Genomic DNA, 18,591 nt, shown 5'->3' on the forward strand with positions numbered 1-18,591 from the left:
AAGCCATTCCAGGCACTGAAGAACAGCTGACCCGATTACTCGTTAGGGAGTCAATCAGTTCTTGGCAGTTGTCCAGCAAATCAGCTAGATCAGGCCAGCGTATCATGCCTGTGATTTTGGTGCATAAAATTGTTACCCTGGCTTTAAATGCTTAGATGGCATTAGTTAGAAGGTTTTGTTTTGTTTTGTTTTGTTTTTTCTGTCTTTACTTTGGTGGATATGAAATCCCATGCACGTCCTTGACAAGTTAGGGCAACTCAAGGAAGGTGCCATATGGCAGCACAGTTCTATCTGAACCATTCCTTCAATGTCCCCAGATCCTAGAGGGCAAAGAACCATGTTGGCATGACTCTGAGCCTCCTCTCCCATTTTAGAATAGCTGGAGAGGCAGGAGAGTGGATCTGATGACCACCACACACTAATTTGAGGGAAAGTATTCCCACAAACATAACTCAGGACAGTTGTCAAGGCCGACCTGGAAATCTGCCTCATGATTCATTGATTATCTAGATCACTTCACAAGTAGCAATGCTGATATACTAGCGTTAGAGATTTGTATCTTTTCCTGGGAACCCTTGAGGTGATGAGTAAAGATCACAAATTATGGGAGGGAAGCTAAGAAATGACTTATCTCCTTTCTATATTCAAGGTGTGACCTGAGGTGATAAGACTGATTTTTAAAAATCATTTTTAGGTAGGGGCTCCTGGGTGGCTCTGTAGGTTAAGCTAAGGTCATGATCCTAGGGTGCAGAAATCAAGCCCCACATTGGGCTCCTTGCTCAGTGAGGAGTCTGCTTCTCCCTCTCCCTCGCCCCCGCCCCCTGCTTGTGTGCAGTCACTCTAATAAATAAATAAAATCTTAAAAAGAAAGTAATTTTTAAGTCAACATCTGAACTCCAAAATTATTCCCTTAAGGATCTACATCTATGTCTCATTGCTCAAAACATGTGGAACTCTTTTTGGAAAACAGCCTTCAGAGCCTGATGAATCCTGGCTTCCGATACCTCTGAAAATCTTTATCTTTGGAATACGAATTTGATTTTTAACAGAGAAAAACACTGGAAAGCAAACACAGTGAATGATTCGATCAAGGCTGTGACTTTCCAGATGGTTTTCCTAGACGGTCCATAGAATCAACTCTAAAGGCAGTTGCAAAACAGAGTGTCAACAATGTTGTGCGAAGGAGCACAGAGCGTCCCCCCAAAAAGGACAGTACTCCTCTGAGTGAGTCCAGCGTGCTTCTTTCAAAAATCAAAATAGAGATGCTGAGACTGGTCTTATTATATACCTTGTGCAGCCTAATGGTAACCAAAGGGATCTGAAAGAAGAGTAAGCTTGTGGGCAAGTATGAGGTAATAAAGCAAGGTTCTCAAGGTCACAGGGTCGCAGGGTCTCTGGGGGTCTCAGCACAATGTACCACCACACCCCTCAAGGGTGCTACAGGCCCCTGGCCATTTGTTCTTTGGAACATACTGTCACACAGGTCTTTTCTAGGCAAAGAAACAGATCCGGGTCTAGGAAAACAGTGCTGGGGTCAAGGAAAAGGAAAGAGAAAGAGACCTTTTCTTTTTCTTTTCTTTTTTCTTTCTTTTTTTTAGGGACATATTTTTCTTTTTTCTTTCTTTATTTATTTTTTTTTAATTTATAGACTTCTATTTCACTTATAAAGAGTTATGTTAACATTTTAGGGGCCCCTGGGCAACTTAGTGGGTTAAAGCCTCTGCCTTCGGATTAGGTCATGGTCTCAGGGTCCTGGGATGGAGCCCTATATCCGGCTCCCAGCCTTCAGAGCCTGCTTCCCTTCCTCTCTCTGCCTCCTTGTGATCTCTGTCAAATAAATAAATAAAATCTTAAAAAAAAAAAAAATACAGGGGTTAATAAGGGGTACCTGGGTGGCTCAATGGGTTAAGCCTCTGCCTTTGGCTCAGGTCATGGTCTCTCGAGCCCCACATCGGGTTCTCTGCTCATCAGGGAGCATGCTTCCTTGCCCCTCTCTCTCTGCTTGCCTCTCTGCCTAGTTGTGATCATTCTATTAAATGAGTAAAAATATTTTAAAAAAGAGTTATGGGCTGCCTGGGTGGCTCAGTGGGTTAAGCCTCTGCTCAGGTCATGATCTCAGGGTCCTGGGATCGAGTCCCGCATTGGGCTCTCTGCTAAGACAGGGAGCCTGCTTCCTCCTCCCTCTCTCTGTCTCTGCTTGCCTCTCTGCCTACTTGTGATCTCTCTCTGTCAAATACATAAAATCTTAAAAAAAAAAAAAAAAAGTTGTGTTAAGATTTAAACTTTTTTAACGTTTAAGAAATGCTCAACGAATCCATAAAAGAAGCATATAAATAATCCACCAACTAATTAGCTCCCTGAATAATATCAGAATTAGTGGCTTAAACCCTGCCTTCTCTTTGAAGAGTCCCATAAAGACTTGTTTCCATAAACTTCAGAGACAGATTTTCCAGCTGTGATCTGTTTCTTTTTTTGCACCTGCCATTCAGTTTATCAAACCATGTTCATTTCTGGAGTGAAACTTCAGACTCATTCCAGAGTAAGGACGTGCATTATTGAATTTGTTTCCTTCTTCTCCCTGTTTTTTTTTTCTTTTTTTTTTTTTTAAGACTGACTTTTGAACAGGACATAGAACGTGGCAGCACAGAGGGCCTGGGAGACTGTCACAGTAAGTACTGCTTTTCATCCATGCTTATCTTTGTGCAAAGACCCTTTGGTCGGATAGCCCAGAAACACGACCCCCACATGTGGGGCTGGGTATGGATGGCCCCAAACCAGGCAGAAGTAACAGGAATCATCTTCTAAATATCAGAGAGAAAAAACAGTGTGTTGGAAAGCCAGTGTGTCAGTGCTGTTGCTGTCAAGTGCCGGCGCCTGTTTCCTTGTTATAACACTGTAGAACCAATTCATTCCAGAGGATATTAATTATAGTCGAGAAATAAATCAAATCAGCATTTCCATTAAAAAACTGGTTTTGTTGTTTTAAAAAATGTCTTATTATACCATAATTTTTAGCTGAATAATAAAAAGACTGATCGCTGTACTCTAGCTTTTTAATTGAATGGGAGTGTTTTGTTCTTGAACATATGCCTAATAAAAAACTATTTTTTTATTGATATGTTACCACTCACAGTAGAAAAAGATTTCAGAAAGAACCCACTAAGTGCAAGATGACTCCAAATAACCTTTTTTTATAGGAATTAATCTATTATGCTTACCTCAGAGTTCATCTCAAAAGTTATTAAGTTGTAACACTTTAGCTGGAACTTCATATAAAAGATCCTGGTCAAAAGTTTGCCCAGTTGTCCTATGATCTGATTAACATGGGTATTCTCCTGAAAAGGTTTATTAATGCTGATTTAGAGAACAATGCCACTTTCTTGGAAAATAGTTTACAGTGTTTTAGATGATGAATTCTAGAAAGTGTTAGTTTACAGTGTTATAGATGATGAATTCTAGAAAGCTGTTCATTCAAAATGGCACCCAAAAAATAGCTCCTGAGGGAATTAAACTCCTGTGGGAATTAAATTCCTGGGGGAATTAAAATCAGGTATACTCTGATACCGGATTCCATAATGAAAATCACGGGTCCAACCCTCAATCCTTGAGGCATGAACACTGAACTCGCAGACTCTGAGGTACCACTCAAATTTCTACCTTACCTTTTTTGGAGATCAAAAATAATCCAATAAAGAGGACTACAGGCAGCCTTATCTCCCAAATTCTTTGCTTTATTTCATTTGCAAATATTACATATTGGCCAAAGCTTTTTATTAGGTCTTCAAACACAAAACTTAGGGAAAGAAATCTACCTAGGAGACAGTGTCCTTACCAAAAGGCCTGCATGACTTGTGTGCCGTGAAACTGCTTGATGTTTGATCAGTGGATCTTAAAATCATGTTAGTCATGTCGGATGGAGCCTTATGGCTCCGTTTTCAGGGAAACAAGTTCTGGTTTGTGTGTGCGTCTGTGTGAGCAAACTTAATTAGCTGACTTCAGTGAATAATTTTCTTCCTATTTTTATGATCTGGTGGTATGGGCATCTGTAGAAAACAGGAGTGTCGACTGGGACTGAATGACTGAATGGATGAAAGCTGTGAAAATGACTGTTACCATCTCTGTCACGTGTCCACATGACCTGTGTGTTCTGGGGCAAAGGAAAACCAAAGGAAACCTCTGTATCTAACGCAGGGGAGCCCCTCAGGTCCCCAGCCCACGATTTACTCTTCAATCTCTGTGTTATGGTGTGCTCCCTAACCTTGAACTCCAGTCCCAGCAAGGCACTCAGGGTGGGGGAGCCACTCAGGGCAGGAAGTACAGCCCCCGCTCCTCTGCCTTTCCTGGTGGCTTCTCTGCTCCTGCTGGGGCATGACCTACTTCTGTTACAGACGTGTTCACATACAGGCATTCAGGGTTTAGATAACTGGTGCACAGTGACTCCTGAACAGGATTTTAAGAGGAAATGAGGAAATCCTGAAGTCAGTGTCAGAGGCTGAACTCAGAGCAAGCTGAATGAACCAGCGATGTGACTCACACACACAGCATGCAAATACCTGTGTGGCTAAGACGATGACACGACGGAGACCGTAGACAAAAACGTTTCTAAGTGTGGTCCAGGTGTCACTTCTTTTGCCCACATACACGTCCTTCTCTATTAGAGTAAGGCCTCAAGTCCCAGAATCACATACACTAGCAGCTCGCATTCCGTCTACTAACTCTTGCATTTGAGTCTTGACAACAAAGGGCAGTGACTTTGAGGAAACTCACTCGGGGAGAGACGGGGGTGTGTGAAATTGGACCCGATATAAAGCAGAAATTAAAAAGCACTTAGTACTGGGGACCATTTGTAAGCATAATTCTCTATTAGCTCACTCCTGCTTATTATGTAAGTCACGCTAAGCAGAGTGTTAAACATTAAGTAACCTTCTCCTCCCTTTTGTCTTCCAGATTCCTTCGTGGCCCTGAATGGTAAGAAAGATATTACTCATAATTTAATATCGATGGAAATCTATGTGGGAAATCCTGTTTCACTAATCCTCTTGAGTATTTTCAAACCTTAGGTTTCTTTTTTAATTAATTTTTTTATCCTCATTATTTTTTTATAGACATTTCAACTCCTCTTCCAGATCATGAAATGTCTTACAACACAGTATATGGTCAGTTTACGGAATTTTTTAAATTTTATTTATTTATTTTTTTTTGGTAATTCCAACCCACTTATCCTGTCATAGCTTATAGTTTTCATCCCTAAACATCATGGGCCAGATTCTTCATTACTTCAGGGCCCCAATTCACTAAAATTATTTCTCCATCTCATGATGCTTCAAAAATCACTGCCTGTGAGAGACAATTGACATATGAGACTGGCTTCTACATTTTTAATCCACAGAACACGAAATTCGCCAACCTCAGGGAATTCGGTGAATATATTTAATGAGTTCTTAAGGGAGAAGAAATTGCTTTTGGATATAAGTATATCCAAGATAAAAGAACAGTGCGTGTAAGTAATAGGCCATAGCTCTCAACTGGCAGGGAACCATTCCCGAAAATGCTGACTTTCAGGGCGCTGCCCTCTGCAGGAGGGAAAAAAATCTGTACATCATGCAGAGACCAGTTCTTAGGAGGCAAACCTTTCCAATATCACATGAAAATTAGCCATCGAAATTTAAGTTCCCAAAGAGTATGTGTATTTAGACGTATTTTCAGTGAGAGTTCTCCCAAATGTATACAAGGAAGACTGACGCAGGGGAAACGATGTGCAAACAGGATTTACCCCATTGTTCCTGCTCTGAAATACACAGACACTACATTAAACAAAGCCATGAAGTCCATAAACAGAATATTCTGAGCCCTTTATAAGAAAAACTGAAATGGAACTGAAGTGTTCCACTGCTGTTTCTCAGAGTTCCCCCAAACGTTTATAGGATAAACTATTCATGTGTTTTTTTAAATATGGAAAACACATGTGATGGAAGACTGAAGCTTTGCATTATAATGGGGACTAAGAGTTTCACTGATGCACAAACGCTGTATAGCTTTTGTGTTAAAAATATGTTAACAGTAACAATTCCAGGACAGCGTTTAAATGTAGAGGCAGGACATAAAGGAAGGCGGGGGGGAGGGGGGGGAGGCAGGTTTAGGATTCAGAGAAATAGTTCAAGATGGCTACAAATGTGTTTAACAGCTCTATGTAATAAACTCTTACTCCCTGTGTCTAATTACCGTAAATAAAAAGCCTCTTTGGAAGGCCTAAAGCCTGTGTACTCCTAAGTGAGCTGTGCTGATATGGGAAACAATGCCTGGTTCCCCTGTGAAGGGGGGCCACGAGAGCAGATGAGCCCACAGAATTCATCCACCTTTAGTTGTATCTGTGACTCAAGCCAGAACGCTGAACACCAACAATGAACAAAAATTTCTCAGGAGGCAGATGTCGTCTAGCTTAGCTCACCTTCAGAAGGAGAACCCACTGAGCATCTGCTCTCCTCCACTATCATGCTTTGCAATCATTTCCTATAATTGAATAATCTTTACCAGATACTGAGGAATTCAGGTCTTAAATCTAATTGAACCAGCAACCTACCGAGCATTCATCAATTGGACGGAGACCATTTTTTAACTCCCAGGTAATTTCTCACACAGAAAGAATAATTAGACGATGGGACATTTTCTATGAACAAAAAGTCTCCCTCCAAGCTATGGATCTCTAGTTCCTTTACAAAGGGAAAGGAACATTTTAATTCCTCCATATTAATATCTTAAGGAATGATGCCTGTTCACCCTCAGCTCTTGATCAGTGGCTTCTGTGATGAAACTAAAGAAGAGTTGGAATTTCCCTTTCAACTCATGATCCTGTCCATTTTAAGCTACATCTGTCCAGCGTCAAGTGGCTAGATGACTGACTGACCACCAAAATAAGATCTGGTCCAGACAGTACTTACAAAAGCACAGGAGACTTTCTTTTCACAAACCATTCCAAGAGATGCTTATTTTGGAGTTTAAAAACCTAGAACAGATTTAATTAATTCACTCAAATATGGGTTGAATGCCCACCATGGTGTCAGGTGCTGGACTAGGCACTGTATTTCTACCATCAAAGACCAAATTGCTATTTGTATGAGCACGGACACAGACTAAGAAGCCAACCACAAAGTCTAAAATGCACCCCCCGTTTCTAGCTGTGTCCTTTGCACATCCCCCTAAAATGTTCAGTGGCCGAGCTGAGGCTCATAGAGCCATGAAACGCAAACTGCCTGACTCACAAAAAGAAATCATTGCGATAAGTCTTGCAATCTCTCTGCTTGGCAAAAATTCTGTGCAACAGCAGTCACAACTGCAAGAACCTCTTTTTAGTGAATTGGACCCTATTTTCCTTCTCTCTCCCTTTCTTGTATTGATTTAGTATCTCTTGTTTTGTGTCTAATTGGCTACAATCATTGTTAATAGATAACAGTGGTTTGAAGGGTCTCTAACCTCTGGAGTCACAAAGACTTGTAGATATAGAGAAACAATATGATGCATATTAAAATTAACTCCTAAAATCTATTCCTTTGCATATGATAAGAATAATCTATCAGCGGCGCCTGGCTGGCTCAGTCAGTGGAGTATGCGACTCTTAATCTCAGGGCCGTGAGTTCAAGTCCCACGTTGGATGGAGAGATTACTTTAAAAAAAAAAAAAAGAGGAACACATCTTGAGCTCCACTGATTAAAATATGACCCTTCTTACTGGATGAACAAGACAAAACCATAGGCTCCAAATCTACTGACCTGTAACACCATATCTACAAATAAATGCCTATTTGCGTAGCGTTATTTTGGTTACGGAGTCTCTTAGGGAATATACAAAAATGAGACAGCCTGTAGAATCAGATTTTAAGAAAGAATGTAAGTGATTTCCTTTTAACATTTTAAGCTTGGAGAAGTAGTAATGACATACCCCTCTGATATCAAACGAAGGACTGCTGTTTAACTATGCTCTTACAAGGCAGTTCTAAAATTTTTGAGAATCAGGCATTGCTTTCTCCAACTGTCTGGCTCACTAGTGACACGTGTTGCCTATCTCAAGCCTAAGTTTAAAAGAACACAAACCTCAGGATGCTCAATTTTTTTCTTTAATCTTGAATACATCAGATGCACAGTTTCTCTAGATTTACATATAGAAAATGGGGATGCGGTGGGTATTAGACTAACACTTCAGCAATAGGAAGGAGCTGATTTCTCACATTTGTGTAAAGCATTTTTCTACCTAACTACCATCTGGTCCACATTAATTTCCTCTCATAGCCATAGCTTTCCATTACCAATGAGTTTTCCATGTATTTGCAGCATATGGTCCAGGAAATCTTTCGACGGCAAATGTGTCCCTTAGGCATATATTTCCCCTAGATTACCATATTAAGAAATGTTCTCCCTAAACCACACTTATGGCATTACCATAAAATTGCCCCTTGAACACAGTTAAATTGAAAGTACTCAAAATGCTTATCAATTCAGGTAAAAGAAATTCCCGCTACTTGGAGGAAAAGGTTTTGTTCCCCACACCACCCCACCTCCATTCTAACTCCCTACAAAGCGATTTCTAATGGTTTGCCTAGGCTGGGTGCTGAATTCTCTCTTGGGATGACCATGTATCACCAAAGAGCGGTGTAGAATTCAGGAGTAGAAAACAAGAGGCTCTGTTTCAGACTGCAATATAAGCAAAAAAGAAGTCAGAAAATCTGCATTTACAAGTTTGGCTTAATTACACTACTCCTGTTCTCTTATCAGTATTAAGAGATGCGCTGTGAAACCCAGAAATAAAAAAAGAGAAAGTCTCGAGGCAAGCATTCTTGAGTTGCAAAAGAACATGTTCCTAATAGCTGGATAGAAACCAGACTATGCACCAAAGCCAACGTTGGAAGCTGCGTGGAGGCGAACAAAATTTACACAGAAAGAGGTTTCTTAAATGTTAGGCACGTGCTGTGGTGGCATTTGAGAGTGGTGTTTCCGCAGAAATCATTAGAGTGTAGGTGAGCCACATGGCTTCTTTGCTTTTCCCTCAGTCTTTTTTACATACGTTGTCTGTTACGTGCAGTACTGGAGTCTCCTGGGAACCCAACTTATTATAATAAGTGTCATAAAGAAGAATGCAGTGCACTGATCACTGTCATTTACCTTCCTGGTCACCAGTATTTTATTTGTCACATACGTGGTGATCACAGCCCAAGGCTGGAGCCACCTGTGACTCTCCTCCTTTCTGCCAAAGCCACTGACTCCACATTCACAGTATTTGCCTTGATGGTCTTTCAAACACTGTGAAAGAGGAGGTTGCCATAGCGAAGATGGTTTAATGAGCCAAAGACTCAAGTTGAAAATCACGGAGAGGTTAAAATTTATTTCTCCCGGAGAGAAAAGGTAGTGAGGCTTCCTTTAAATCACTGTTTAAATCACTTTCTTTAAATCACAGTTTACATCAAAGCACCTGATGCGACCTGTATTTAACCTTGTGGGATGGTGGCAGGAAAGCTTAGGAATTTTTTCACAAAAGTATCCAGAGTTTCTGCCCTAACTCCCAACCTGGCCATGCTTTTCCTGACCCTTACGTCATCCTCTGGTAGCCTCTGGATGTCAAAAAGCTGTCCCTTTCTAATCCAAAGCATGTCAGTCAGTGCGGCCTCAAGAAAGGCCTCTCCCAAGCCAGAGTGAGGAAGCCATGCAGCTGACTTTGCTGGAACAAGACACAGAAGGCACAGGCATGGCAACACGGGGCAGCGGAGGATATCATTCCAGAGAAGCGGTGGTGGGAGCAGGTCCCTTTAGAAAGCTGTCACTTCCCTTAGAAATGGGGAACCCGTGAAGCTGAGTTGAAGCTGAACGCAAGACACACCCTCCATGAGAGAGGCTCAGAGAGAAGGGCTTGGGACCGAAGAGTTGTTCCTAACAGGCAAGAGGCTCCTCCATTACCATCCACCCACCCCATTAGTCACAGAGGGTGTCCCCCAGAGTGGACACATCCTGCCTTAAGTCATGCTACACGAATATCAGAGAAGGTCACCGGTCCTTCTTGAGCACGTGCTGTGTGTCAGACACTGCTGGGCACTTTCCCCACGATGTCACCTTCTCCTCCCCGTGTGAGGAGGATAAGGTGTCATCATCCCCATTTTGTGCATAAGGAAAATCAAGGCCCAGAGAGATTAAGTGAATCTCCCAGGCTCACCAAGCAAGCAGCAGGCACAGGCTGTGGCCCTTCACCCTCCACCTGCAGGGAGTCTTCTGCAGAACCCCACTCCCAAGCCTGTTACCTGGAGGGCAACCTCCTTTCAGTCCTCCAGCCAGCCTGGGGCCCCCCTCCTGGCCTCTGAGCAAAGGAAATGTGGGGGTGTCCGGCGATGTTCTCCCTAACTGTATTTGTGATGAAAACAGGGCACTCCAGTTCCCTCTTGCCCAGCACCACCACGTCAGACACGGCGGCTCAAGAGGGGTATGAGTCTAGGGCGGGAATGCTGGACTGGAAGGACCTGCTCCATTCACCCGACAGCACAGACTCTTTGGGGGCGGTGTCTTCCCGTAATCACCAAGACAAGAAGGGTAAGGCCTTGGAAATGACTCTTCCTCTGGGGGGAGAGGGAGGGAAAAGTGAGGAGGACTGTGTAACTGCTTCCAGCTGAACCGTGCAGTGTTGAAGGAACGTCCAACACACTCCGATTGAAAGCTTCCCAAAAAAAAAAAAAAAAAGACTGCAATCCAGTCTTCTGTGTTCGGCTTGATCCCAAATTATCCCGTGATCAAGGAGAAACCACACAAAACAAATAACACATCCTCTAAGCTCCCTCCACTCAAAAGAGGTGCAGTTTGCCCAAAGCAGACCCCTCTCCACTCCTCTGAGCTCATTCTGGGATTCTAGGTCCTCTTCCCCCATTCCGTTAACGGACGAATGGCACAGCCGGCCTCAGCATGTGCATGCAATCCAAGCAAAGGCCCGTCTCCTGCGTGAATGGGGAAACAGTGGGCCAGAGTGTCCTCTGGCCGGTAGCGTCCCTCACTCACGCGTGGTGCTGAATTTGAATGGAGCCGTGATCCCGCGATGTAACTGTAACTGCCCTTTGAGGACAACGGCTGAGACAAAAATATGTCATTTAATCAAGCAGAATTGCTATGCATTTAAAACGGAAAGGAAGCTGAGCTCGATGAAAGGGACTCTACTGTGAACTGTCCTAAATTCTCCCCTGCTTTCTTTGCTCAACGAGAGACAGGAAATGTCCTCTCTTTTCTCGCCGGTGGCTGCTTCTGGTAACACATCCTACTTTAGTTGCAGCTGCAATCGAAGAGGCCTTTACTTGTCCAGAAAACAGTCTTGTAAATCAGAGCCTGAAAAGCCCAGTTATGTCGCGAGCTGCTTCCCCTCATTCAGAATTGTTCACTTCTATATGTTTTCAAGAGTTTCATCCAAGCGGGGGTTGGAGTCTCAAGGGCAGATCAGCCACCATGACCCTTGGAGGCCAGTCTCTATCATGTCCCGCGTACCCCCTCCCGGGGTTCTCTATGTACATATTTCCATCTTTACTTCAAGAGGCCGTTTGCCAGGCTGACCCATGCGCTGGACTCTCACCCTCTTTTTTGCAACTCATCTCCGCTGCTGCATGGGCCAAGCTGCCGTGCGCAGGTGCAGCCCTTGTAACTTGTTCCAGAGCATGTCCCCTCCAAAGTCCATTTTCTTACTCCTCTAGAACTTCTGATTCGTATTCCCTGCCCCAAATCTTAAGAAGAGTGGCTTCTGCCTCAGCAGCCTCCTGAAGCTGGAGGCATCCCCGCTCTTCCCGTTCCGAGAGCGCGCCAGGCTCACGGGGGGCGGGACAGAACCATCACGGCAGGCCACAAGCCTACCACGTGCCATTATTTGTCATGTGTGGCTCCAGACTGCAGATGTGTTGGTCTTGGTCGAGTTCTCCAGAAGAGACGGCTCTGTGAACTCACTGGGTGTTTGCCCACTGTGACTTTCTGAAAAACCAAACAGCCATCCCTGTAAAGCATTCAATATGTCAACCAAATAGCTGGCTGTTGGTTCCAATCATTTCCTCTTCACTTCACCGAGACGGGTGGCGTGAATCTTCTCCAGTCGTTAACTCCCCAAGGGATGGAGGTTATCAAAGAGTCCAATTAACACTTTGACAGATCATTTTAAAATCCGGCATTGTTCATTCTCTTGGGTCTTATTATGAATATTGACAAAGCTGGAAGCAGTCTACAAATTGTCAAACAATGGTGGCAGAGGGGACTGCATGGGTGTGTAACATGATCACTGTTCTTGTGCTGTTGACTCCTTGCCTTGCCCTGTCAAATTCAAGTTTGGTTTTTGACAATTGATTACGGTTTGACGGGGCAATGACAATGGGTTGTTATGCAGAAAAATTTTTCCAAAACAAAACAAAATTGTAGCTTAATGTTCCTTTTGCCATGATTTTTATGATTTTAATTTCCATTTTGCTCTGAATTGTTTTTCTGTTTAATGTTCATGATTTATTTTCAACTTCTGTTCCGTTTTGCTAAGCACTGTGTGGTATGACTTGGTGATGGCGTTACTCTGTTGGAAAAGTCTTATTTCTTTTCTGACTCATGATGATGTCCCTTAACTTGGCCCAATCCGTGAGCTCCTCGCTTCTTTTCATTTCCTGATGTGGGTGCCTTAAAGATGTCACATCCGTGTGTGTGCAAGCATCTCCCAGGATGCGAGAGTTTCATGGGTTTTGGCGAGGGCCTCTGGCGGGTGCTCTTTTCACTGGGTCAATTGTCTCAAGGGAATGTGACATTTGTGTGCCCCAGCTTTAGGAGCTAAATATACTCTGGAATTGTTTCTAAAACATCACACATTTCCCCACTAAGCAGAAAAGGTGTCCCGCTCACCAGCTTGCTGAGGAGGAGTCAAGTGCCCCATGCCTTGTTTTTTCATTCTGGCTGCTGAGTAAGAAGCCAGCAAGCCCAGGAGCCCGCAGCTCTGCCCTGCAGATCTGCTGACCACCGCTGAGCCGGCCCCACTCTATGTCCCACGTCATCCTCCAAACAATTCTGCATTTCCAGAGTATGTTTGCTTGTCTTTTTCTTTCTTTTCCTTGCTGTTGTCTTTCGTCTTGACTTAATCCTGTGCGTTCCTCACATTCTGTCAAAGCACCAATCCTCACCTTGCGATCTAACCCCTTCTGCTACCATTGTTCTCAGCCTCCCCCTTTCCAAATAATAGACCCAAGCCCTCTGCCCTTCTGTGGAATGTTCCAAGGCTCTTTCCTTCTACACCGTGAGTAGCCTTCTGACACTGTACGTGTACAGAGACAGCCATAATAAGAGGCCTGTAAGGCTTGCAGAAGCATTATCACTGAAAATGAAGTAATTTTCTCTCTCAGTAACTGGCCTTGCCCTTCATTACCCTACTGGCCTTGTCTAATGTCTCTTGTCCTTGCTGCTTTTCTTTAAAATTGCCTGATACCTTTCAAGCCCTAGATTCATTAGTAAAAACACAGCCAACTGCTCTGTTTTATCTCTGGGTCCCTAGATGTCTGGAGCCTCTAGAGCCAGCCCTTTAATCACCAAGTTGAGAAATTGGATGCAGCCCTGGCTACTTCTTTCTTGGTTTTGCCACATTTAAAAATATATATTATTTATTCATCCTATAACTATTGAGGTGGTAATGAGTAGTTACAAAGGGGCTCTAATTACATATGAATAAGAAAGAAAATCCACTTTATTTTTAGATCTGGCTCATCTCCCCCCCCACCACCCCCTTCCCACAGTGAAAGAAATAAGAGGTTTCTTTTTTAGGTTAAGCAATACTGAAAATTAATAGCCACTCTTGTGCTTCTTGTTTCTGACCAAAAGTACTAATACCATAAAACCTGATTTCCAAGAAGACTGAGAGATCTGTGAGGAAATTGGCCATGTACTGATCTGCCAAGGGAGCTGTGTAGCATAAATATAAAATGTAAATGCTGACCACTGCTGTTAGGATACAATACATCAGAGCAGGAGAAAATCCCCTACTTAAGACTTTATAGAGTTCTTGTGAGCTGTCAGAAAACAGATAAAATAGTCAATATATACAAAGATGTTCCTATTTGATTGGAAATGCCAGCGCTGTAGTATGCTTATATATTTTGGAAAATCTCTAAAGTGAGATACTATCAAATTACATTTAGCCAAGAGAATATATACTCGCTGCACACAAGAAAAAGATGTGGAAACCGAATTTAAATTAGACATCAGATGAATAATTTAAACTAAAACATACAGTAAATGTTGAATATATTTTAATCAATGTACAAGCCACTTGTGTAAGCAATTCCTACTTTGGGAAATAACATTGCAGCAAGATTCATAAGGTCTGTCAAGTATGGTGATGAGTATGTTGTCCATACTTCAAAAACAATCCTGAACAGAATTTTCCAGATGATAGAGTTCATCAATGGTTCCTCCAACACCATGTGGCCTCCAGTAGTAGGGCCTCACAGTGGGACAGGCAGCTCCTTATAGGACAGGATTTAGGTCGCTGGGGACATCACGGCCTTCAAGAATACTGATACCTGTACGGGAAGGTCACGTCCTTTTCATTCCTCTTTCGGCCTTCCTGGTTATGTCAAGGAAAGAGTCTCAGTTTGGTGCTTCATTGTTAACAACTCCCTTAACTTGCCGCTTCCACTTTGAGAAGAATAAACAGGTTTGGGCTGGGGGCTTTGCCATGCAGCTGGAACCAACTGGAAATTACAGCGGTTTTGCTTTCAGTTACTTTTTTATGGTTACCTTCTATCTATGAAAAGTGATGCTTTTACCCCCATTTATGATAACGACAAAGTTTCTACTTCAAAGACATTTTAAAGGTAATTTAAATAAAATACTAAGTAAATGAGAATGTGGGAAGTCCAGGGGGATAAAATTACTAAGTAATATGGTAGGTAAGACTCACAGGTACCACTAAAACTGTAGTATTAGTAGCTGCATGACTAAAGTTTGGGTAACTCTGGCCTCAGGCAATTAGAGGAGTCCAGTGGGGATTCGACTACTATCAAATCATGGCTTCTGGCATTTGGAGGAACAAGATTTACAACCACCATGCTTCTGTGGGCTGGGCTTCTTGTGTTGCAATGTTATGATCTAGTGCACTTCTGACATCTCTTCCAACTACTGAGCTTTGTGACTGGGGATGAGAAGTTTGGTCAAGTAGGAATTGAGAGTAAAACGGGTTTAGACTAAAAGGAAATCACTGATTCTAGTCTTGCTAAGCATCTGGTGAGCAGCTTCTCCAGACCAGCTGTGGGCCCCCAAGGATACCTGTAGCTAGTGAATCCCCAAGTTGTGGCTGAGGGAAAGCTGAGCGTCAGCATTTCTGCTGCCCATCTGCTTTTCCATTACCGGTCTGGACTCATGACACAGTGTTCCCCTGACCTGGCAGCCTACTCCTGACCCCTTTGTCCCTCTGATCCCATTCAAACTCTACCTATGCTGAGCCTCAAAACCTCAGAGCCAGGCTTTCCTCATTAACAAGCTGAGAAATCCAATTTGAGGTGAGCATGGCCCCAATGGCACTAGCTTTTTAACAACCTCTGATCCTTAAAATCTAATGGATTGGGGATTTTAAAGTGCCCCAATTCTATGGGGAAAGTAATTTCTTGGCTCCTATCAAGTCTCATGTAGGTGATCTCACACCAGAGAGAATTGTTAGGGAGGACAACAGTAAAGGAAGAAAAACAAGGTCCTCCGCCTCTCCTGACTCCCACACTGGGGCCAGATATTCTCTGCCATTTCCTCAGTACCACTGCCATAACAAAAATGTCTTCTGAGGCGTCTCAAGCAAAATTTATGACTGGCTGCACATGCAGTATGGGAAGCCAATAAGGGGTCAGAGGCTAAACTAGAGATAGACGCGGCTCCTATCCAAGAACCAGCAAACTGTCAGACAGACAAAACACACATAGTAAAGATGTGCCCTGAAAAGCCTTTCTGGCCACCACTGCCTGCGTGAACAAAGCTGAAGTGCACACAGCAGATTTTAGAAAAGGGTAGTAGACAAACTCATCAGCTTGGCTGATGTCAGGACACAGCTTCTGGAAGACGGTTTCTCAAACCCATTTCTTTAGCCCTTCCCTTCAGCACCATGTTGTGGGCGTCATGCACCAGTGGACACAGAAAGGAGAGGAGATGAGGGGAGAGGAGGGAGGTATGGTTGATGTAGCATTCACATTTTAAGGTTTGGTAGAAATGCTGCCAAACTCGGGCTTTTTTTCCAACAGCCTTAACTTTGTTCCAAAAAAACGAAGCCCTTGATAATTTGCACAGCATTTATTGTAAAACCATTTTCAAATGTGATGGCCGGGCAGTCTTGGAGAATTCAGAGCACAGGGTTCAGTCTGGTGGGCAAGACTACCAGTGGATGGGGCAGGAGGCCCCACCTGCCCCTCCACAATCCACACCTGACTGGACCGGGTAGGAGTGGGCATCTCAGACAATGGTTGTTGTACCAACCACCATTCTGAATTAAAGTGCACTTTTTTCTGCTGTGTTCGAGAAAAGCAATCCTTCAAAGTTCACGAAAAGTATCTAAAGTTGCTACTGCTGATGATGATGAAAAATAAGATACGATTTTTGATATTTAGTCCATTAGTATTTTAATTTGTAAATTATCCTATACTGGCCCCATAAAGGTTTGGCACCATTTTTGTTACTGTTATTTCCATCTCCAAAGTACAGATGGGTCCAAAGAAAATTTGTGGGAATCATTAGAAGCACATTATTTAGGGGTCCCAGGGTAAAGTTACTAGATTATAGAATTCCTAGTTAAATTTGAATTTCAGATAAGTCATAAATACTAGGTAAGTATGTCCAACAGATCACTTGAGACATACTTACACTAAAACATTATCATTCCGCTTAAGTTGAAATTTAACTGGATGTTCTGCATACTTGCTACCTGGCAATCCTTTGGGGAGAGACTGCTGCTAATTTCTTCAGTGCGTACATAAAATCTAATGTCTAGATTACATCTACCCTATAACTCTGAGAAAACCCTAGAATAACCCACATAAGAGGAATTAAAATTTTCATTCTGTGAAAAATATTACCAGAGAATGATCACTAAAAGTTATACCTGCATTTGAAATGTGATAGAGTAATTCAACAGATTATCACTGAATGTAGACTTAAAAATGCCACTTTTAAAAATCTGAGAGCGAGCGAGCATGGAGTGGTGGGAGGAGCAGAGGGAGAGGGACAAGCAGACTCCCTGCTGAGCAATGAGCCCAAGGCCACTTGATCTCACAACCCTGAGATAAGACAGGAGCTGAAACCAAGAATCAGATGTTTAACTGACTGAGCCACCCAGGCTCACCTCAAATGCCCTTTTTAAGTTAGAAAGACTCAGAAATCAAACTGTTCCTAAACAAGGGCATGGTTAAAACTATTGGTTCTTTTTAATTTTATTTAACCTCATGTTTATATCAACTGTTATGTTAACCTAATATGTTAAATTTTTTCTTCTTTAATTATTCGGCTGCCCTTTTTTTCCATTTCTCATTTCCACGCCTTTGAAAGAGATCAACTAGAATCTAGAAAGCACCAGAAAATTTGTTTAATAATGGCGACAAAAACCCCAGCTAAAAGCAAGACATAAGGGCAACCTCCCTTTCTTGGTTCAAGCTTTCCACAAACATTTAGCCATAAACTGAATGTTACAGTGGCTACAGATCTGAATTCAACATAAGTCTTCAAGTCAAGGAAATCAGTTTCTCAGGGGCTATGTGCAGGTGACCTCCTAGCTAGCCAGTGGGGCAGAGTGAAGTCCAAGAAAAGGAAAGAGGGACCAGTGGTGATCTAAGACAGTAGGAAGGGAGACACAGCTCAAATCCAAGCTGGGATCTGAGGGAAAGGCCTTGCAAAGTACTGAAGGATAACAAGAAGGAAGGTGGCCATTCCGAGCCAAATAAGCCACATGACCGGAACATGAAGCTAAGAAAGTACAGAGTGTAAGACAGAGTGTGCTGTGACTAGCGTGATGGACTATTTGGAGGGCCACAACTCGACCTGAGATTGAAATGGTAGTCTGGAGCCTTCAAAGTTACGCTAAGGGCTTTGGGCTGCAGCTGTGGGCAGTGGCGGATAGAAGGTGGATGGGTGGGAAAAGGGGATGAAAGGAGCATAGGAGGGAAGGAAGGACGGAGATCAAGAGGATGACAGACATGTAACGAATGGATCCCTCAATAACATTAGGTTATGAGTTACACATATACAGCAAGTTGGGGAAATGGAACTTGACATCTGTTTTGGATCTAAAGTGTCTGTTTCTACACCTCACTGGCATTTCCCTGGTAGATGCTCCTTGCCAAGCTACGAGCTCTATCCTAGGTAGAGCTCTAAGCCAGCTCAACTCCCAATTTGTGCTTCTCTGTCTCTCTAGTTGAAACACTGGGATGCATGGCACCGAGTTTTTGTCCAAATCTGACTCTGAGATTGGGGGAAGTTGAGAAAGAAACGCTGATATAACCTAGGGTTTACTAGATTAGTAATTTCCAAGCCACCTACCAAAGGCGGAATCTGAATAGCAAAGGAAAGCGGGACCATAAGCATTTCGGGTACCAGG

The 18,591-nt window shown here is 43.0% G+C and overlaps 1 protein-coding gene across 3 annotated transcripts in view; it reads left to right on the forward strand.

The window, feature by feature from the left end:
- SEMA6A (semaphorin 6A) overlaps positions 1 to 18,591 on the forward strand; it is a 128,184-nt gene that overhangs the window by 93,757 nt on the left and 15,836 nt on the right. The window contains exons 16-19 of one of the 3 annotated variants that reach the window (XM_004759076.3): positions 2,610 to 2,668; positions 4,948 to 4,968; positions 5,106 to 5,156; positions 10,401 to 10,565. In XM_004759076.3, the coding sequence (XP_004759133.1) occupies positions 2,610 to 2,668; positions 4,948 to 4,968; positions 5,106 to 5,156; positions 10,401 to 10,565 (296 nt within the window). The remainder of the gene's footprint in view (positions 1 to 2,609; positions 2,669 to 4,947; positions 4,969 to 5,105; positions 5,157 to 10,400; positions 10,566 to 18,591) is intronic. The other 2 variants (XM_004759077.3, XM_004759078.3) reach the window with 2 other exon arrangements.

This window comes from Mustela putorius, unplaced genomic scaffold (assembly GCF_011764305.1).
Source record: "Mustela putorius furo isolate JIRA1106 unplaced genomic scaffold, ASM1176430v1.1 tig00003923_pilon_pilon_pilon, whole genome shotgun sequence".
NCBI classification, from domain to species: domain Eukaryota; kingdom Metazoa; phylum Chordata; class Mammalia; order Carnivora; family Mustelidae; genus Mustela; species Mustela putorius.